Source organism: Equus caballus, chromosome 12 (assembly GCF_041296265.1).
Source record: "Equus caballus isolate H_3958 breed thoroughbred chromosome 12, TB-T2T, whole genome shotgun sequence".
In the NCBI taxonomy this organism is placed as follows: Eukaryota; Metazoa; Chordata; class Mammalia; order Perissodactyla; family Equidae; genus Equus; species Equus caballus.
The window spans coordinates 32,514,706-32,529,589 of NC_091695.1; the positions used below are offsets into that span (position 1 = coordinate 32,514,706).

The 14,884-nt window shown below is 49.0% G+C and overlaps 1 protein-coding gene across 1 annotated transcript in view; it reads left to right on the plus strand.

The window, feature by feature from the left end:
* The window catches only part of LOC138916685 (liprin-alpha-1-like), a 122,648-nt gene that overhangs the window by 43,078 nt on the left and 64,686 nt on the right, over positions 1 to 14,884 (plus strand). The window contains exons 6-7 of the mRNA XM_070229823.1: positions 14,146 to 14,247; positions 14,589 to 14,753. Coding sequence (XP_070085924.1) covers positions 14,146 to 14,247; positions 14,589 to 14,753 — 267 coding nt within the window. The remainder of the gene's footprint in view (positions 1 to 14,145; positions 14,248 to 14,588; positions 14,754 to 14,884) is intronic.

The window sequence follows — 14,884 nt, forward strand, 5'->3', positions numbered from 1 at the left end:
ATGCCACCAGCTTTAAGAAAAACGCAGATGAAAGAGTAGGATCAAGGTCATTCTTGAGGGGGTAAAAGAAATCACAAAAAGATCTCCTGTGGGGCGTGTGGCCAGCCTCTTTCTCCCCATGGGATGATGGCGGTGGGCTTGCTGGGTGAGCGTGGAACAGTCTGCTTTTTCACTGACTGCTGAGTGGCTTCCTCTTCTTTCCCACCCTCCCCTCCTCCTCTACCTCCCCCTCCACACCCGTGTCAAATCTTGGATCCTCTGCTTACTAACTTTCTGATCTTGGCCAAGATATTTCACTTCTGAGACCGTTTTGTCGTCTGTAAAGTAGAGATACTATTTATTTCCCAATATTATAGGCAGATTTAGTGAGAACTAAAATAAAGCATCCACCGCTGTACCCTGCACAAGGTGGGCCTTCATTAGATGCGAGGTGTCTGTCTGCAGACCCCGTAGCCCCGACTCGGGTGACTGGGAGGGCGTACAGCCTGCGGGGGCTTGGTTTGGGTGCTCACCGTGGGATCTCCCCCTGAAGATGACATCGTCTTGAGCTCTGAGTCCCGAGCTGCTTATCAGCCAAGTGACCTTTGTAGGTCACTAACCTGCCCGGGCCTGTCTTCCAGTCTGTGAAGTGAGCTCATTATGTATGCCTTCCTGTCGTATGTGACATCTACTTTTATGTGATAAATATTGGAAAATATTTTGAAAACCAGTCAAGCATTAAGCACGTATAAAGTTATTACAATGAATATTTGTGTCTTAGGAGTACTTAGCATCGTGCCTCCCAACTTTTTTGTTCAGTAAATTGTCCAAATTAATAGGGCTGCTCCTTCTCCAGCTGGTATTGCTGTCTCCTGAGCTTGCTGGAGCCTCGAGAGGAAATCCCTAATAAAGTAGCTTCCGTTCCAGTTTTGTACTTAGACCTTTGGTTCATTCTGAGACGCCCTTCTTGTTAAGTTAGAGGGTAGGTAAAACTGGTTATAATATAAGGCTCGTGTGAGACTGGTTTGCAAGACGTGAATACACGGAGCCATGACAGTTTAAGAAGGTTACAACGCGGTAATATTCACAGTCAGACGTAGTCGTTGCTGGTTCAGATCCACGGGGACCTGTTGTTTGAACACTGCATTGTTCGCCCGGGCTGGGGATTTTGAAACAGCGAGGGGAGCAGTTCTTTCCCTCGAGCAGACTCGTGTGAGCGTGGTCCCGCACGGAAGGGACAGGTGCTGTCTTTCTCAGGGGCCGGCGGAGCCTGTACAGAGCGGCAGGGTTGAGCTCCGGCTGCGACGTCATGTTGGGCATGCGGGAGGCGCGGGGCTGGGGCGGCATTGGGAAGGAGGAGCTGCCACGGGCGCGCGAGCAGGAGCAGAGGGCGCAGTTGTGGGCCGGCTGGGCGGGCCTGCTGCGTGTCGGGTGGTTGGCTGCGGAGGGGTGTGGTGTGCCAGGCACGCCGGGTGGGAGGAGAAGGGTCGACAGAGGAACAGAAAGGCACCGAGGGTGTGAGCTCACGGCAGGGCGGTCCCCGAGGGCTGGAGTCAGTTCTCCGAGAGCGCTCTGGTGGGGCAGCGTGATGGGGGCCCTGCAGGTGCCGAGAGGCCGCCTTTGTTGACGCTGCACCCTTACCTGAGATCCGCCAGCCAGCTGTGTGTGCTCCGGGGGCCGTTGTCACTCCTGCTGTGGACACTGCAGGAGAGGGGGTCGACAGCGTCTTCGGGCTCACCTGTCCTCACTACTGTCAGCCGAGGCTGCGTGGCCTTGCACGCCGCAGCTGCTGTGTTTCTTTGACTTGTTAGCAGGCGGTGAGGAGGTGCTGTCAGTGTAGCCTCAGGTAGCCGTAGGTGCTCCTTCTGAACTTGTGTTTCTGCTGACCCGGCGTGATGGAGCCGCGGGAGGAATCCCGCATGGAGCACTTTCAGGCACGGCTGATGTCGAGACCCCTGCCTCAGCCCGAGATGCCCTTCTGTCCCGTGTGTCCAAAACGCTCGTCAGAGACGGAAAGGAGAGCAGGCTGCTCGCTTGTCCTCGGTGTCCTGTGCGCTCAGCTGGAGCTTCCAGGCGTGGTCTCCCCGTATGTGTTGCAGTGCTGGCCCAGCTTCTCCATGCTCGTTCCCTGCCTGCCTTGGGAATTGCGGGTGGCTCTAGGGCAGTGAGGTGCAGTGTGCGGGGACCCAGTTGCCGTCAGAGTGGGGCTGTTGAATAGTACCCGCGGGGGTCTTGTTTGACATTTCTGTTCCCGTCAGTAGTGGAGTCTCAAAGTGTGACAGAGCAGGTCCTGTCTTAGGTCCCTTTCTGTGCCGTTGTGCTCGGTGGTACCTATGAAGGCCTAGGGGGTGGTGTCCAAACGCTCTTCCACATCTCGGACGTCCTCATGTAATAAAGGTCATGAAATAACTTCACAGAGTGCTTCATCACACGCAAAAGAGTGGATTGTGGCTTTCTTTGCAGAATTGAAGTGCTAGTGTGAACTACTGACAAGCCTGAAAAATGCTAAAATTGTAACTGAATCGGGGAAACCTTGCTCACAGCCTAGGACTGTTCAGGAGAATTGCTAACCTGTAAACTCTAAAGCTGTTCCTGAGAGGGGCTGGGGAGACCAGTATGACGTCATTTTACTCGAGGAGCGGGGGCGTTAATCAGGTTACTGTCCTCCCCTCTCAGGTTCAGGATGCCTGGGACACTGGCACCCTCCATCACTTCCATGCCTTTATTGGCTCCGTGTTTTGGTGGAGCCATCATTGCCGGGAGGGATACCACCAGTGGTTCTGGAACGTGGCGGAGTGTGAGTGACGGAGCAGTGACTCGCAGGTGGAGCGTCCTAACGGAGGGACTCCCTCGTGGTAGATGGTGTCAGATGAGTCTCCAAGGGCTCACTAAAAGATGAGCTGCTGTTGTCAAGCAAGGAAGACTAGGAAACATAGTTTAAGGGTCTCGCGGAGATGTTTTAAAGCCTGGTGATGTAAGTGCAGAGTAAGCATGTTCGATGTGGTAACTTAGCGTGCAGCTGGCACGAACACTTTTGTCTGCCTGTTTATTGTAATAAATTTGTGGGGCTGAGTCGGAGTCAGAGTCGGCTGGTGCTCTACTTTCCTGGAAGGGTGTGTTAACGTGGCCAAGCTTTCGGGCAGCGTCTTCGTAGGGAAATGGGGGGCTGGCCCCTTGAAGTCGCCTTGTGTTTAGGCACACAGACTATGTATGTGATGTTTACATAAGCTTCATAACTGGGGTGTCAAGCTGAATAATCACAGGTTTGTGATTATTTCTACTGTTATGTAATAGCGTAATATTTTAATCTGTCCTTTATTGCCATGGGAGGTTAAAAAAGGCAAAGATTTGGGGCCAGCCCCCTGGTGTGGTTAAGTTCGGTGCACTGCACTTCAGTGGCCTGGGTTTCGGGTTTGGCTCCTGGGCACAGACCTACTCCACTCGTCAGCCATGCTGTGCCAGCAACCCACATGCCAAGTAGAGGAAAATTGGCAACAGATGTTAGCTCGGGGGCAGTCTTCCTGGCCAAAAAGAAAGGGCAAAGATTCTACATAGAGAAATTGCAGTGAAATAAAACATTATTTTTGCAAATAATGTTTTATCTTCTAAAAAGTAGTAAGACAGTCCTCACTTTGCATGGGACTATAAAAATGACCATGCAGCTGGCCCGCTACAAAGCAATCTTAATCATTGATGGAGACGATTATGTTTGAGATTGTTACGTTTTTTTCAAGACATTGCAAACTCTCTTAAATTATAAATGTATGAGGAAATGACAAAAACAGTAAAACTAATCTTTATTTAGTACACTGCAATTTATAACATTAGAAACGTTGAGAATTCAATTCCATAGGTCTTGGAGCCAGCAGGTCCATTTCTGGGTCTGTCCCTCAGAGCAATCCAGTACCTCCTTTTTGTGCATAATTTTAAAAAATCAGTACAATATCCTAATTATAAAACAAAGTAAATTTAAAAAGTTAGTTTACGGTGAAACATTTCATTCTGTAAATGTTTGGGCACGACTGCACCGAAGACGCAAGTCAGATGTTTGTACCTTCTGCTGATGAATGAGTTTAAGAGAAGATGATCAGAAGCCATTCCATAGAAAAATAGAGAAATGTGAAAGAAGAGGTGGCCACTCCATAAAAGTGTGTTAGGATAAGTAAACACAGACCAATCTCAATTGTATTTGATCCGAGAAAAATGAATAACCGTGACTGAAATAAGGACAACGTGCCGTTCGTATCACAGATTGTCAAGTAGAGACCTGGGCAAGTACAACAGTCTCGCATACGAGCTGAGCCTTCTTTGCAGGTGAAATGTCAGAATAGTTCCCTTGGTCATGAGAGGGCCAGGGGAGTGACGGAGGGTCACGAAGAACATATTGCCTCTGGAACTCTCACCAAATGCCCAGGCATGCGTTCAGTCTCTGTCATATGAGAAGATTTTGGAGACCCCTATTTGATGGGCGACAGGGAATGGAAGATGGATCCAAAAAAGAAAGTGGGCCCTAAAGTTTAATAACACACCAGGGTGGCAGAGCTACAGGAAACAGGTGTTTCATAAGCTGCTGGCCCAGGAGGAATAATTTAGCAGTAGCTATTAAAATTGCAACTGACCTTTGACTCAGAAGTTCTAAGGTTTTATCCTGCAGATGCACTTGGCACACGTGCAGAATGATACATGTACAAGGTTATTTGTTGCCATGCTGTTTGTCAGAGCTAAAGATCGGAAGCACAGTCGTAAGTGTCCATCGGTAGGAGAAGAATAAATACGTTACGGCTTTTGTGTCAGTGCGGCTGTGAGAGGAGGAGGACGCTGCGAGCCGGCCGGCCCTCCTCAGGCCGTGTCCCTGCTGGAGAGGCACTAGAGGGAATGCGTGTCTCACTGGATTCTCCGCGCGTCGAACCTCGGGATAAACGGGGAGCGTCTGCCTTCAGCTGCCTGCCGAGTTGAAGAGCCACCAGGGCTGGAAGGGAGGCCTCCATGGATACCTTTATTACCATTTGTAAAAAACAAAGTTTTAAAAGTTGGTGTGAAAAAGAGCTCTGTCCTGAGCATCCTTCCATTGCTGCCGCTATCCCTGTTTTGTAAAAGTTTGTGGTGGCCAAAACATCTCCGTGGAAATGTGGATTTTACGCTGCTCCTAATGATGGCTTTAGGCTGTCAAGGTCAGGCAGGCAGTTTCTGGTCTCATACTTTAAAGACAGTTTCTTTATGATTCAGTGGTTTTTTGGCACGTGCATAGATCTATGAAAGGAAGTATTCGAAAATGAAAACTATTTTATACTCCAGTAAGCACGAGCAGCGCCAAAAATCACATACTTGCTTTACTGGAAAGTTTGAAACATGGTGTGAATATAAACTGGACATTAATATGCTTCATATTGTGTTTTCATTTTATTATTATCTAGTGTTGTTAATTTATCTGAAACTCTTTAAGGTAGTCGTCTTTTGTAAAAAAGTGATGTTTAAAAAAAAAAACCTACCTAGAAGATTCCAGAAGGCACTCATTCCTATTTGAATAAATATTTCTGCCCTTGATTTTTTATTTCATTGGTTTGATTCTCCCCTGCCGCTCAGGCTCCGTTTGAAAAATTTAATCAGAATGTTTTTGCCTGTGAGTATTTCGCTGTTATTATGCACTGAAATGTTATGCTTCTGAAATATACTTTCACACTAATATTTCAGATTGTTTTGAAATATACGTGTGCATTCATATTTCACATTGTCTTGACTAATTGTGAGACATTATTTGTGTTTAAATACAACATGCTTGTAACAACCGAAAACATTTTGGTTTACTATTTAGCAGAAAGGTAAAAATACGTGAAGCAAATCTTATACTCACTGCCCATGAGTAAATCCCCATTTTTGCTTAAAAGCAGATGCCTTCCAAAGAAGAAAGGAGTGATGGCTAACATAGCTAGAAATTTAAATTGGAAATGAGGAACAAAAATGGAACAATTCGGGGCTGGCCCCGTGGCCGAGTGGTTAAGTCTGTGCGCTCTGCTGCAGGCGGCCCAGTGTTTCGTCAGTTCGAATCCTGGGCACGGACATAGCTCTGCTCATCAAACCACGCTGAGGCAGCGTCCCACGTGCTACAACTAGAAGGACCCACAACGAAGAATATACAACTATGTACTGGGGGGCTTTGGGGAGAAAAAGGAAAAAATAAAATCTTTAAAAAAAAAAAAAAAAGGAATAATTCACTCATTGCCATTGTAAAGAAATGTGTCTACCCATGTGTACACCCGAGAGAAAACATAGCATAAACCCACATGAAAACTTGTGCAGGAACGTTCATAGCAGCATTATTCGTGATCGCTAGGAAGTGGAAGCAACCCACATGTTCATCAGCGAATGAAGGGATAAACAAAACATGGTCCATCCATGCGGTCGAATGTTATTCAGCCATAAAAGTGAACAAGGCCCTGACACACGCTACGATGTGGATGAACCTTAAATATGTGATGCTGACTGAAAGACACCAGACACGGAAGGACAGATATTGTGTGATTTCATTTATACGAAACGTCCAGAACAGGCGAGTCCGTGGACTCAGCGGATTTGTGGCTGCCAGGGGCTGGGGGGGAGGTAATGGGGAGTGACTGCTAATGGATCAGCTTTTGGGGCGTGACCAAAATGTTCTGGAATTACTGGTGATGGTAACTCAACATTGTGAATATGCTGAAAATCACTGAATTGTACTCTTGAAAATGGTTAAGATGGTGAATTTTATGTTAGTGACTTTTGTCGTAGTAAAAAATCTCAAAAAGAAAAGAAAAGAAAAGCAGTGTGGTCCCATTTTTTCTGACTTTGAGTGATGTGGATTGAAAATAGTGTTATAAAATAGTCACATCAGGGGCCGGCCCACGGCCGAGTGGTTAAGTGCCCGCGTTCTGCTGCGGCGGCCCGGGGCTTCACTGGTTCGGATCCTGGGCATGGACATGGCACCACTTGTCAGGCCACACCGAGGCAGTGTCCCACATGCCACAACTAGAAGGACCCACAACTAGGAGATACAACTATGTACTGGGGGGATTTGGGGAGAAAAAGCAGAAAGGAAAAAGGGAAGAAGAAGATTGGCAGCAGTTGTTAGCTCAGGTGCCAGTCTTGGGGGGAAAAGAAATTCACATCAGTGTTTCAATTACTGTGAGGTAATGCAGTTCTCTCAAGAGTAAAAAAAGTTAAGATGTCAAAAATGATCAAATGTCAGAGTGGGCAGACCAAGTTGTGAGTTGTGTTTGTGTTATTGCCGCCTGGCAGTGCCCCTGCAGCCGGTGGACAGACCGCATCCTACAGAGATGCTCAGGTTTGGCTCTAAAGGATGCTCGTTTGGAATTAGACTCCCACACAATGCATCCTCCCTAGTTGCCAAGCCAACAGTTAGGAAAGAGGCACAGGATGGTTTTTTTCCATAAACTTTATTTTTTAGAGCCATTTTGGGCTTACAGCAAAATTGAGGGGGAGATACAGAGGTTTCCCGTATACCTCCTGCCCCCCACTCCCCCAGCCTCCCCTACTGTCCACACCCCCCACCAGCGTGGCACATTGGTTACAGTCCTTGAACCTACGTTGATGCATCGTCACCACCCAGAGTCCACGGTTGACGTCAGGGTTCGCTCTTGGTGCTGGACCTGCTGTGGGCTGAACACGTGTGTAAGGACCTGTGTCCACCATTATAGGTCATCCAGAGTAGTTTCACTGCCCTGAAATCCCGTGCTCCCCCTGTGCATCCTTCCCTTCCCCCAGCCCTGGCCATCACTGATCTTTCGAGCATCTCCATAGTTTTCCCTTTTCCAGAATGTCATATAGTTGGAATCATACAGTATGTGATTCTTTCACCAAGATTAGCTTCTTTCACCAAGGAATGTGCATTTAAGATTCCTCGGTATCTTTTCACGGCTTAATAGCTCCTTCTTATTAGTGCTGAATAGTACTCCATTGTCTGGGTGGACCATAGTTCATCCACTCACCCACTGAGGGACTTCTTGGTTGCTTCCAGGTTTTGGCCATTATGGGTAAATGTGTAACCATCTGGCACAGTGTATTTTTGACCTGGTCCATACGTACATTAAAAAAAAAAACACTAAGGTAGTTTTTTTCTCCTCCAAATGGAAGTCACGTTCGGTTTTTGGCAGAACAGGTTTGAGCTGCTGTTGGGAGCAGTGGCTGCTCAGCACTTAGCAGAGACGAGTTTTGGAAGACGAGAGCAGACCCCGGGGCCGACAGCTGGCGAAGGGTCCAGCGCAGGGAGAGCGGAGGGCTGGGTGGCGCTCAGGTTTGCTGATCTTGGAGAGCAGTAGGTCGGTGAGTGGCAGGGAGAGGGGGCGGACAGCGAGAACCTGGGCGGGCATGAGCACGGGGACGCGGGGCGGAGTGCAGACCGCCTCTGAAGTGTGGTGGCGAAGGTAATGGGAGGTGACAGGGCGGGCTGGAAAGCCAGCCAGTGGTCCCTGTTGGAAGAAGGTGAGTGTACGTGTGATCGTTTTCCCCATCATGGGTGGGAATGCTTCTGTTAAGAGCTGAGCTAACGTTTGAAGGTACTTAAGTGACATCCGTTTTAGCAATATTGCAAAAATCAGCCCGTCAGAACCCTGTTAGCCACCTGCTCCTGGTGGAAACGCCCGGAGATGCTGTGGAAGGAGCTCGGCGGGGCCAGGTGGCGGCCGTCGCCTGTGTTTGAGGGCTGACAGTGAGGCCTTTCAGCGGAGTGGCTCATTTCCAGCGTCCTCATTTGATGTCACACTTGTGGCCGTGGTAGAACGTAGATATTGCTCCCCGTATTTTTAGATGAGTGGTCAAGATGGAGAACTAAGTGACCAGTCCAAGGTCATAAAGGTCAGTTGTTTCCCAGCATGGCTACTGAATTCCCCTGGGAAGCCTTTAAAAATACATATTCCAGGTTCCACCCCAGAAATGTTGATTCAGTAGGCTGAGGCCTAGGAGTCTGTATTTTCGTCAGCTGCACAGGTGGTTTTTAGGCAGCTGGTCTGGACAGCACGGTTCCCTGTGCCGCCTGCAAACCTCTGAGGTGGACGGGTGTTTTGTTCTGCCGCACACGGCCCTTAGGCCGTGAACTGAGCAGGGCGAGTGGTGGCCAGGGGAAGACCGGCCGATTCACAGACCTGAGGCAGAGGGCACAGCCGAGGCACAGACGTGTTCTAGGAACTGTAGATGAGTTGGGACTGACATGCCGAGTAGGAGACACAGAGTGATGATGAGGGAGGAGGCTGGAGAGAGAGGCAGGGTCAGAGCTGCGGGAGCTGACTTCTGGAACCACCCCTCCAGACCAAGGAGACCTGGTGGCCTAGGCAGAGCAGGAGGCAGCGAGGACCCTCCAGAAGATCCAGGTAGGAGGCAGAATTAGTACCCAGCAGCTGGTTAATGTGGGGGGAGAGGAAGTGGGTGATGTGACGTCCGGGAGTCTGGCTTGGACAACTGCATGGGTGGGTCCTCTGCTGAGTTGAGTGAGGGCCTGGGAGGAGTTGGGGGCTGGGTCAGGGAGGAGGGTGATGAACTCCGTTCGGGGAAGGTGGTTTAAGCGTCCAAGTAGAGATGTCTGACGGGCAGTTGGACAGTTGCCGGGGTGGGGGCTTAAAGCCTTGGACACAGGACACAGGTGTGGAGAGTGAACAGGGCACCCAGGAACCTTTGTTCAGCAGTTACGAGATGAGCAGGGAAAAGGACGAGGGGAAGAGAAGGGGAAGGTGGGATCGCATGCTCCCTGACGGTGGTTGGCGAGGTCAGCGAGCACGAAGCCTGCCTGGGGTTAGCGCAGGCGAGGGGATTGCTGTGTCTGAGCCAGAGCGCTTTCAGGGCAGCAGCGGGGCCTGAGGCCAGGTTGCAGAGAGCAAGAACAGGATTCAGGATTGGGGTGTGGTGGCTGAGGGGCCAGGTGTTTCTGAACAAGTTCTGTGTCCACGTGGACAGTCCATATTCTGGTTGCGTCCTGTGCTCTAGCATGGTTTTGGGAGACGAAAAGAGAAGGGAGGATTGGTCTTTTTTTTTTTTTTTAAATACAAGGCAAGGACATAGTTAAAAATTTAAAAAGGAATATAAATTAAAAACGAAGTCTCGCTTCAGCCGCCTTTCCCAGTCCCAGTGGGTAACCTGCCTTAGCTGTTTGCTGGGTGTCCGTCTCTGTGTTATCTTAAAGACGTAAAAAATACGCATGGTGTGTGTTTGCTGTGAACCAAGTTGAGATGACGCTGAAATACTGTGCTGTACTGTCTTTTTCGGTTCGGATTATACAGTCTCTGCTATGAATCCCTAAATGCTGAGCAGCAGCATAAATTGTGTCAGTATCCGTTTCTTAAAGAGAAACCGACAAAAGAAATTAGATGTATTGGGACTTTGTAACTGCTTATGCATTTTACTCTGTTGCTTGCAAATGACGTTCAGTGACTGAAAATCCCGTGCTGTTGCCTTGAAGGTGGCTTTCCACAAGTCCAGTGAGCTGATGGTCAGCTTTTCCAAGGGCGTAAAGTTTGCTGTCTTCTGAGCGTCCCTCTCCTCCCATCGTTAGATGCGACATCAACAGACAGTTAGACATAGTCTGTTAACAGGAACAGATAGTTGTAATAACCTTTCTAAGCACACTTTTAATCAAGATGCTGGAGTTTTGAAACATATGATTTGCTGACTCGTAAATAAACTTCCAATTTCCTTTATTTCACAATTTGACATGCTTTAAAACCTAAGGCTGAAGCGGGTAGCTTCTGCTGACACAAGATAATCTGTCAGTTCTGCAAGTCAGTTTTTCAGGGGTTCGTTTGGTGTGCTAACAATTAGACCCCGTTTCTATTTGTTTATTACCCTCCCTGTCCCCACACCAAGAGGACGGGTACTTTTTGCCTCCACTGAAGCTTCGCTCCTGTTTCAGCAGGTTAGCGAAAATAATGAAGAGTAGCTAAAACATAAAACGAAAGTACTGATGGAGATGCTAGAGAGTGAAAGATGCTGAAGCGCAGCATGGGATGGCCGAGTGAAGAATTTGGGGGAGGGCGGGGGGGGCAGGGGGCAGGACTCACGTGGGGCTGGGGGAGTGGGAAGGGCGGCTGCTTCCAGCCCAGAGTCCTGCAGTTGCTGGGAGCTACTGGAATGACTGGGAAGAAACAATGTTCTTTGCTTTCGGAGCTAGATGTTGCATCTGATCCATAGGACGTAACTTAAAATTGGTCTCATGGCGGATTTTGATAAATAATGTCTGGTTTGCATAATCTGGAGCTATTATCCAGATCTGAACCTTTGGTCCAGAAATGCTAAATGTCAGCATTTTTGAGCGTTATGTGAAACCAAGTTCTTGAGCTGGTGTTAATGGCTGTTACCTTCCCTGTTCTCAATCCTAGAAAATGTCAAACGGAAATGCAAATCTGTATTGCTCAGACTTATGCTTTAAATGAAAATATCCCAGTGATTATTGGATCTGTTCAGTTTCAGAGATACTTTAATTATAGTAAATAGAATGACACTTTAGACTAGTAGTATATGTGGCTTACAGTATTTTTTAGAGCAACGTTTTTTTTCTAAAGAGGAAAAAGGTAGATGCTGACAATTAGATTCCTGTGATGGTAATAGGGGAGATCATTTACTGCACATATTTGGGGTTTGTTCAGCCTGTGCTAGTTTTTTCTGCAATAATGATACACAGTGCACATATGAACGTGCTTCTGGAATCTTAAACTTTGGAATTTCCTGTCAAATGTGTATCTAAACTCCTAAGTTTAAATTTGCTTTGATGCTTTTTCAGTTGTCGAATTCTTTTGAGCCAAGGGAAAAGGTTTTCCTTTAAGGAGTAAAAATAATTGTCAAGTTCTGTAAATGTGTTTTCTACCATGGCCAAAGCAGTGTGTCACAGATTTCTTTTGAGATATAACCCAGCGATAGGAATGAAGCATATTCTCTTTACAGGTGAACGAAGACAGTCTGGGCTGTTAGGAAGAACTTAGGAGAACTGCATGAAAGAGACAGAGGCTTGCCCGGGGAGGGGGGCGGGAGGAGGTCACGGGAAAGCGAGGTGACAGGCATCCAGCATAGGGGCTCGATGGGAGCGCAAGTGGGCTCCGGGGCGGAGCGCTCTCTTTCCAGGCGGTGTGAGTCCGTGTAGGAACCAGCTCCTCGTCCCGGTGCGCAGGGGAGCTTCGACGCACCCCCTGAAGCGTCCAGTGTCCACCTTGTTGTGCTTCGACTAGGCGTTTCATTTAAAGGTGGCGAAATTTGTCCATGACAGCTAGTAAGACTTAAAAATAAAACGCTGATACTCAACCCTCCTGGGACTGCAGGTCCCCTGCCACTTGTCATGGTCCCTCGCCCTTCTCCCCTCTCCCTTCTTCCTCACCCCCCTGAAATCCCATGGTCCGTTATCATCACAGCCTTGCACGCCCTGCCCCTCCCTCGCCTCTTTCACTTCACTGTACTCACCGGCAGAAGCCTGCACCCAGTAAGTGCGTTCTCCCTCCGCTGTCGTGACCGGTGACCGGAAGTGGACCCGCATGCCGCCACAGTCACGTGACTGTCAAACAGCGACTCTTCTCTTCTAGGTGGCTGTTTTCTTCCTTCCCCTTTCCCCTCCCCAGCGCTCCTCACCCACCCTTAAACTTAATGCCAAGTCCTCTGTTTTCTCAGTGAAATCGGAAGAAATCAGAAGAGGTCTTGCGTAAACTCTCACCACATGTCTGCCTATTTACCTGGATCTGTGCCCGTGTATTCGGCTGCCCTTCCTCTTACTGTGGGCGAACTGTGTGCACCCAGGAAAGGCCACCTCTGCACTTGGCCGCTTGGCCCGATCTGCTCGCGCTTACTCAGGGGAGTTACTCTGTCAGTCCCACCGCTCCCCTGGCTTCCTGCCAGTCAGCACGCACACTGTCTCGTCCTCCAGAAGGTCTTTCTAAACCCATGTCTGCTGCAGCCCCTGCCCTCATTTATAAGGGCTAGCCTTATAAAGTCAAATTCTAATTGACCACAGATGGTAATGCTGACTTTGAGTTGCAAATGATTAATTTAGGAATGAGCTTTACACCACCTGTTTGTCAATTGATTTTCTAGAATTACCTCAATCAGCCTCCTTTCGTATTTTGACCGACAGCTCGATTATTTGTTAGATGAACCTTTGTCCATTCCTTTGTCCAGTAAAGAGAAAACTCTTAAAATGTTGAGAAACGTTGGCAGTTGGCAGATAATTTTAATTATTTCAGAGGAGTTTTGCTCCATTGAAAAACTGACAGGAGAATGTGAGTCCTTTCCTTTCTCCCCAGCTTAATGACATCGTGTTTGTGTGAGGGTGCTCAGTGTTGCAGTTAGAAGTGACCCACGGTTGACAAGGGGAGCGCCTGGCACCTCTCCTCTCAGTGATGTCGTCAAGGAACTTTTTCCCCTTAGCTAACGAAATGTCTTCTTTTTTTTTTTTCTTTCTGCTTTATCTCCCCAAATCCCCCCCGACCCCGTACATAGTTGTATATCTTAGTTGCAGGTCCTTCTAGTGGTGGCACGTGGGCCGCCGCCTCAGCGTGGCCTGATGAGCGGTACCATGTCCGCGCCCAGGATCCGAACCAGTGAAACCCTGGGCCGCCACAGCGGAGTGCGCGAACTTAACCGCTTGGCCCCGGGGCCGGCCCCAGAAATAAGTCTTCTTAAACTTCCCCTTCCTACCAAAGGCTTACCGGCATTTGTGAAAAGTCCACATTAGGGAGTTGGCTTTGAGTAATTACTTGGCCAATCCGTTAGCGTTGGAGTGCCATCAGCCTTTTCCTGGGGATGCTCTTCCCCAGGGGAGAATCCGCGTAGAGCAGGAGGCTGGGCGCAGGGCAGCGGCCTTCGGGGCCTCTTTACTCTCCGGTGGCTCCAGGTCACCGGGGTGCGAGTCGTTTAAAGATGTCTGTGTCCACTTGGTGTCAGGATTCCTGCTCAGGAACGTGTCGAGGGCTTCTGTGGGTCTGAGGAGGTGGGCTTGGAGTCCCTTCTTCCTCCGCTGTGCGTGTGCCCAGGTGCAGGGGTGGAGGAAGGGTGGCGTCTGAGTTACGGCGTCTGCGCGGTCTTGGGCTGGTGGCTCGACCCCCCACGGAGGTCCCTTAGAGCCTCCGGCTGGGGTTGCCTGTGTGAGGACTGGGGTGGCTTGCTGGGAGTCTTTCCTTAAAAGATCTCTTTGCCCCCCTTATTTTCTAGGAGTTTGCGGCACTTAGTAAACAACTCAGTGTGTGCAGGGAACAGCTCCTTGAAAGGGAGGAAGAAATCGCCGAACTGAAGGCAGAGAGAAACAACACCAGGGTCAGTAGGTGCCGGAACTTGAGCCTCTGGGCCACTATCAGTCACTCTGGCTGGCTTTAAACTCGAAAGACGTCCACTCTACCTGGTTTCAAACACATTTTCGACATTTTCCCACGACTTAACTGTGATCGATCAGTTCAGCGTTCTCATACTTTTCTTGAAATTCATAGTTAAGAATTAGTATTTTGATCCATCTGAGGAGGAATTTCTCTAACTTTCTACTGGATTGAAGGCATTCACACTGGTTCAGCATGAGATGGAAAGGATTGATTTGCCCCGAATCCCAATGTGCAATTGAAGGTGTTGTTTAAACTTGCGTCTGTGTTGGCCTTTTCTCCCAGCTGCTGTTGGAGCACTTGGAGTGCCTCGTCTCCAGGCACAAGCGGTCCCTGAGGATGACGGTGGTGAAGAGGCAGGCGCAGTCCCCCGCCGGCGTGTCCAGTGAGGTGGAAGTGCTGAAGGCGCTGAAATTTTTGTTCCAGCACCACAAAGCTCTGGATGAGAAGGTACCCGCGGCCCCGGGGCCAGCCTTGGGCTGCGCGCTGTGCGCCCGGCGGGCGTTGTGCGTGTGCAGCTTCAGTTTACTCTTAGTACCTTCTGGAATTCTTGTCAACAAAGTTCTTCTGTAAGAAGACAG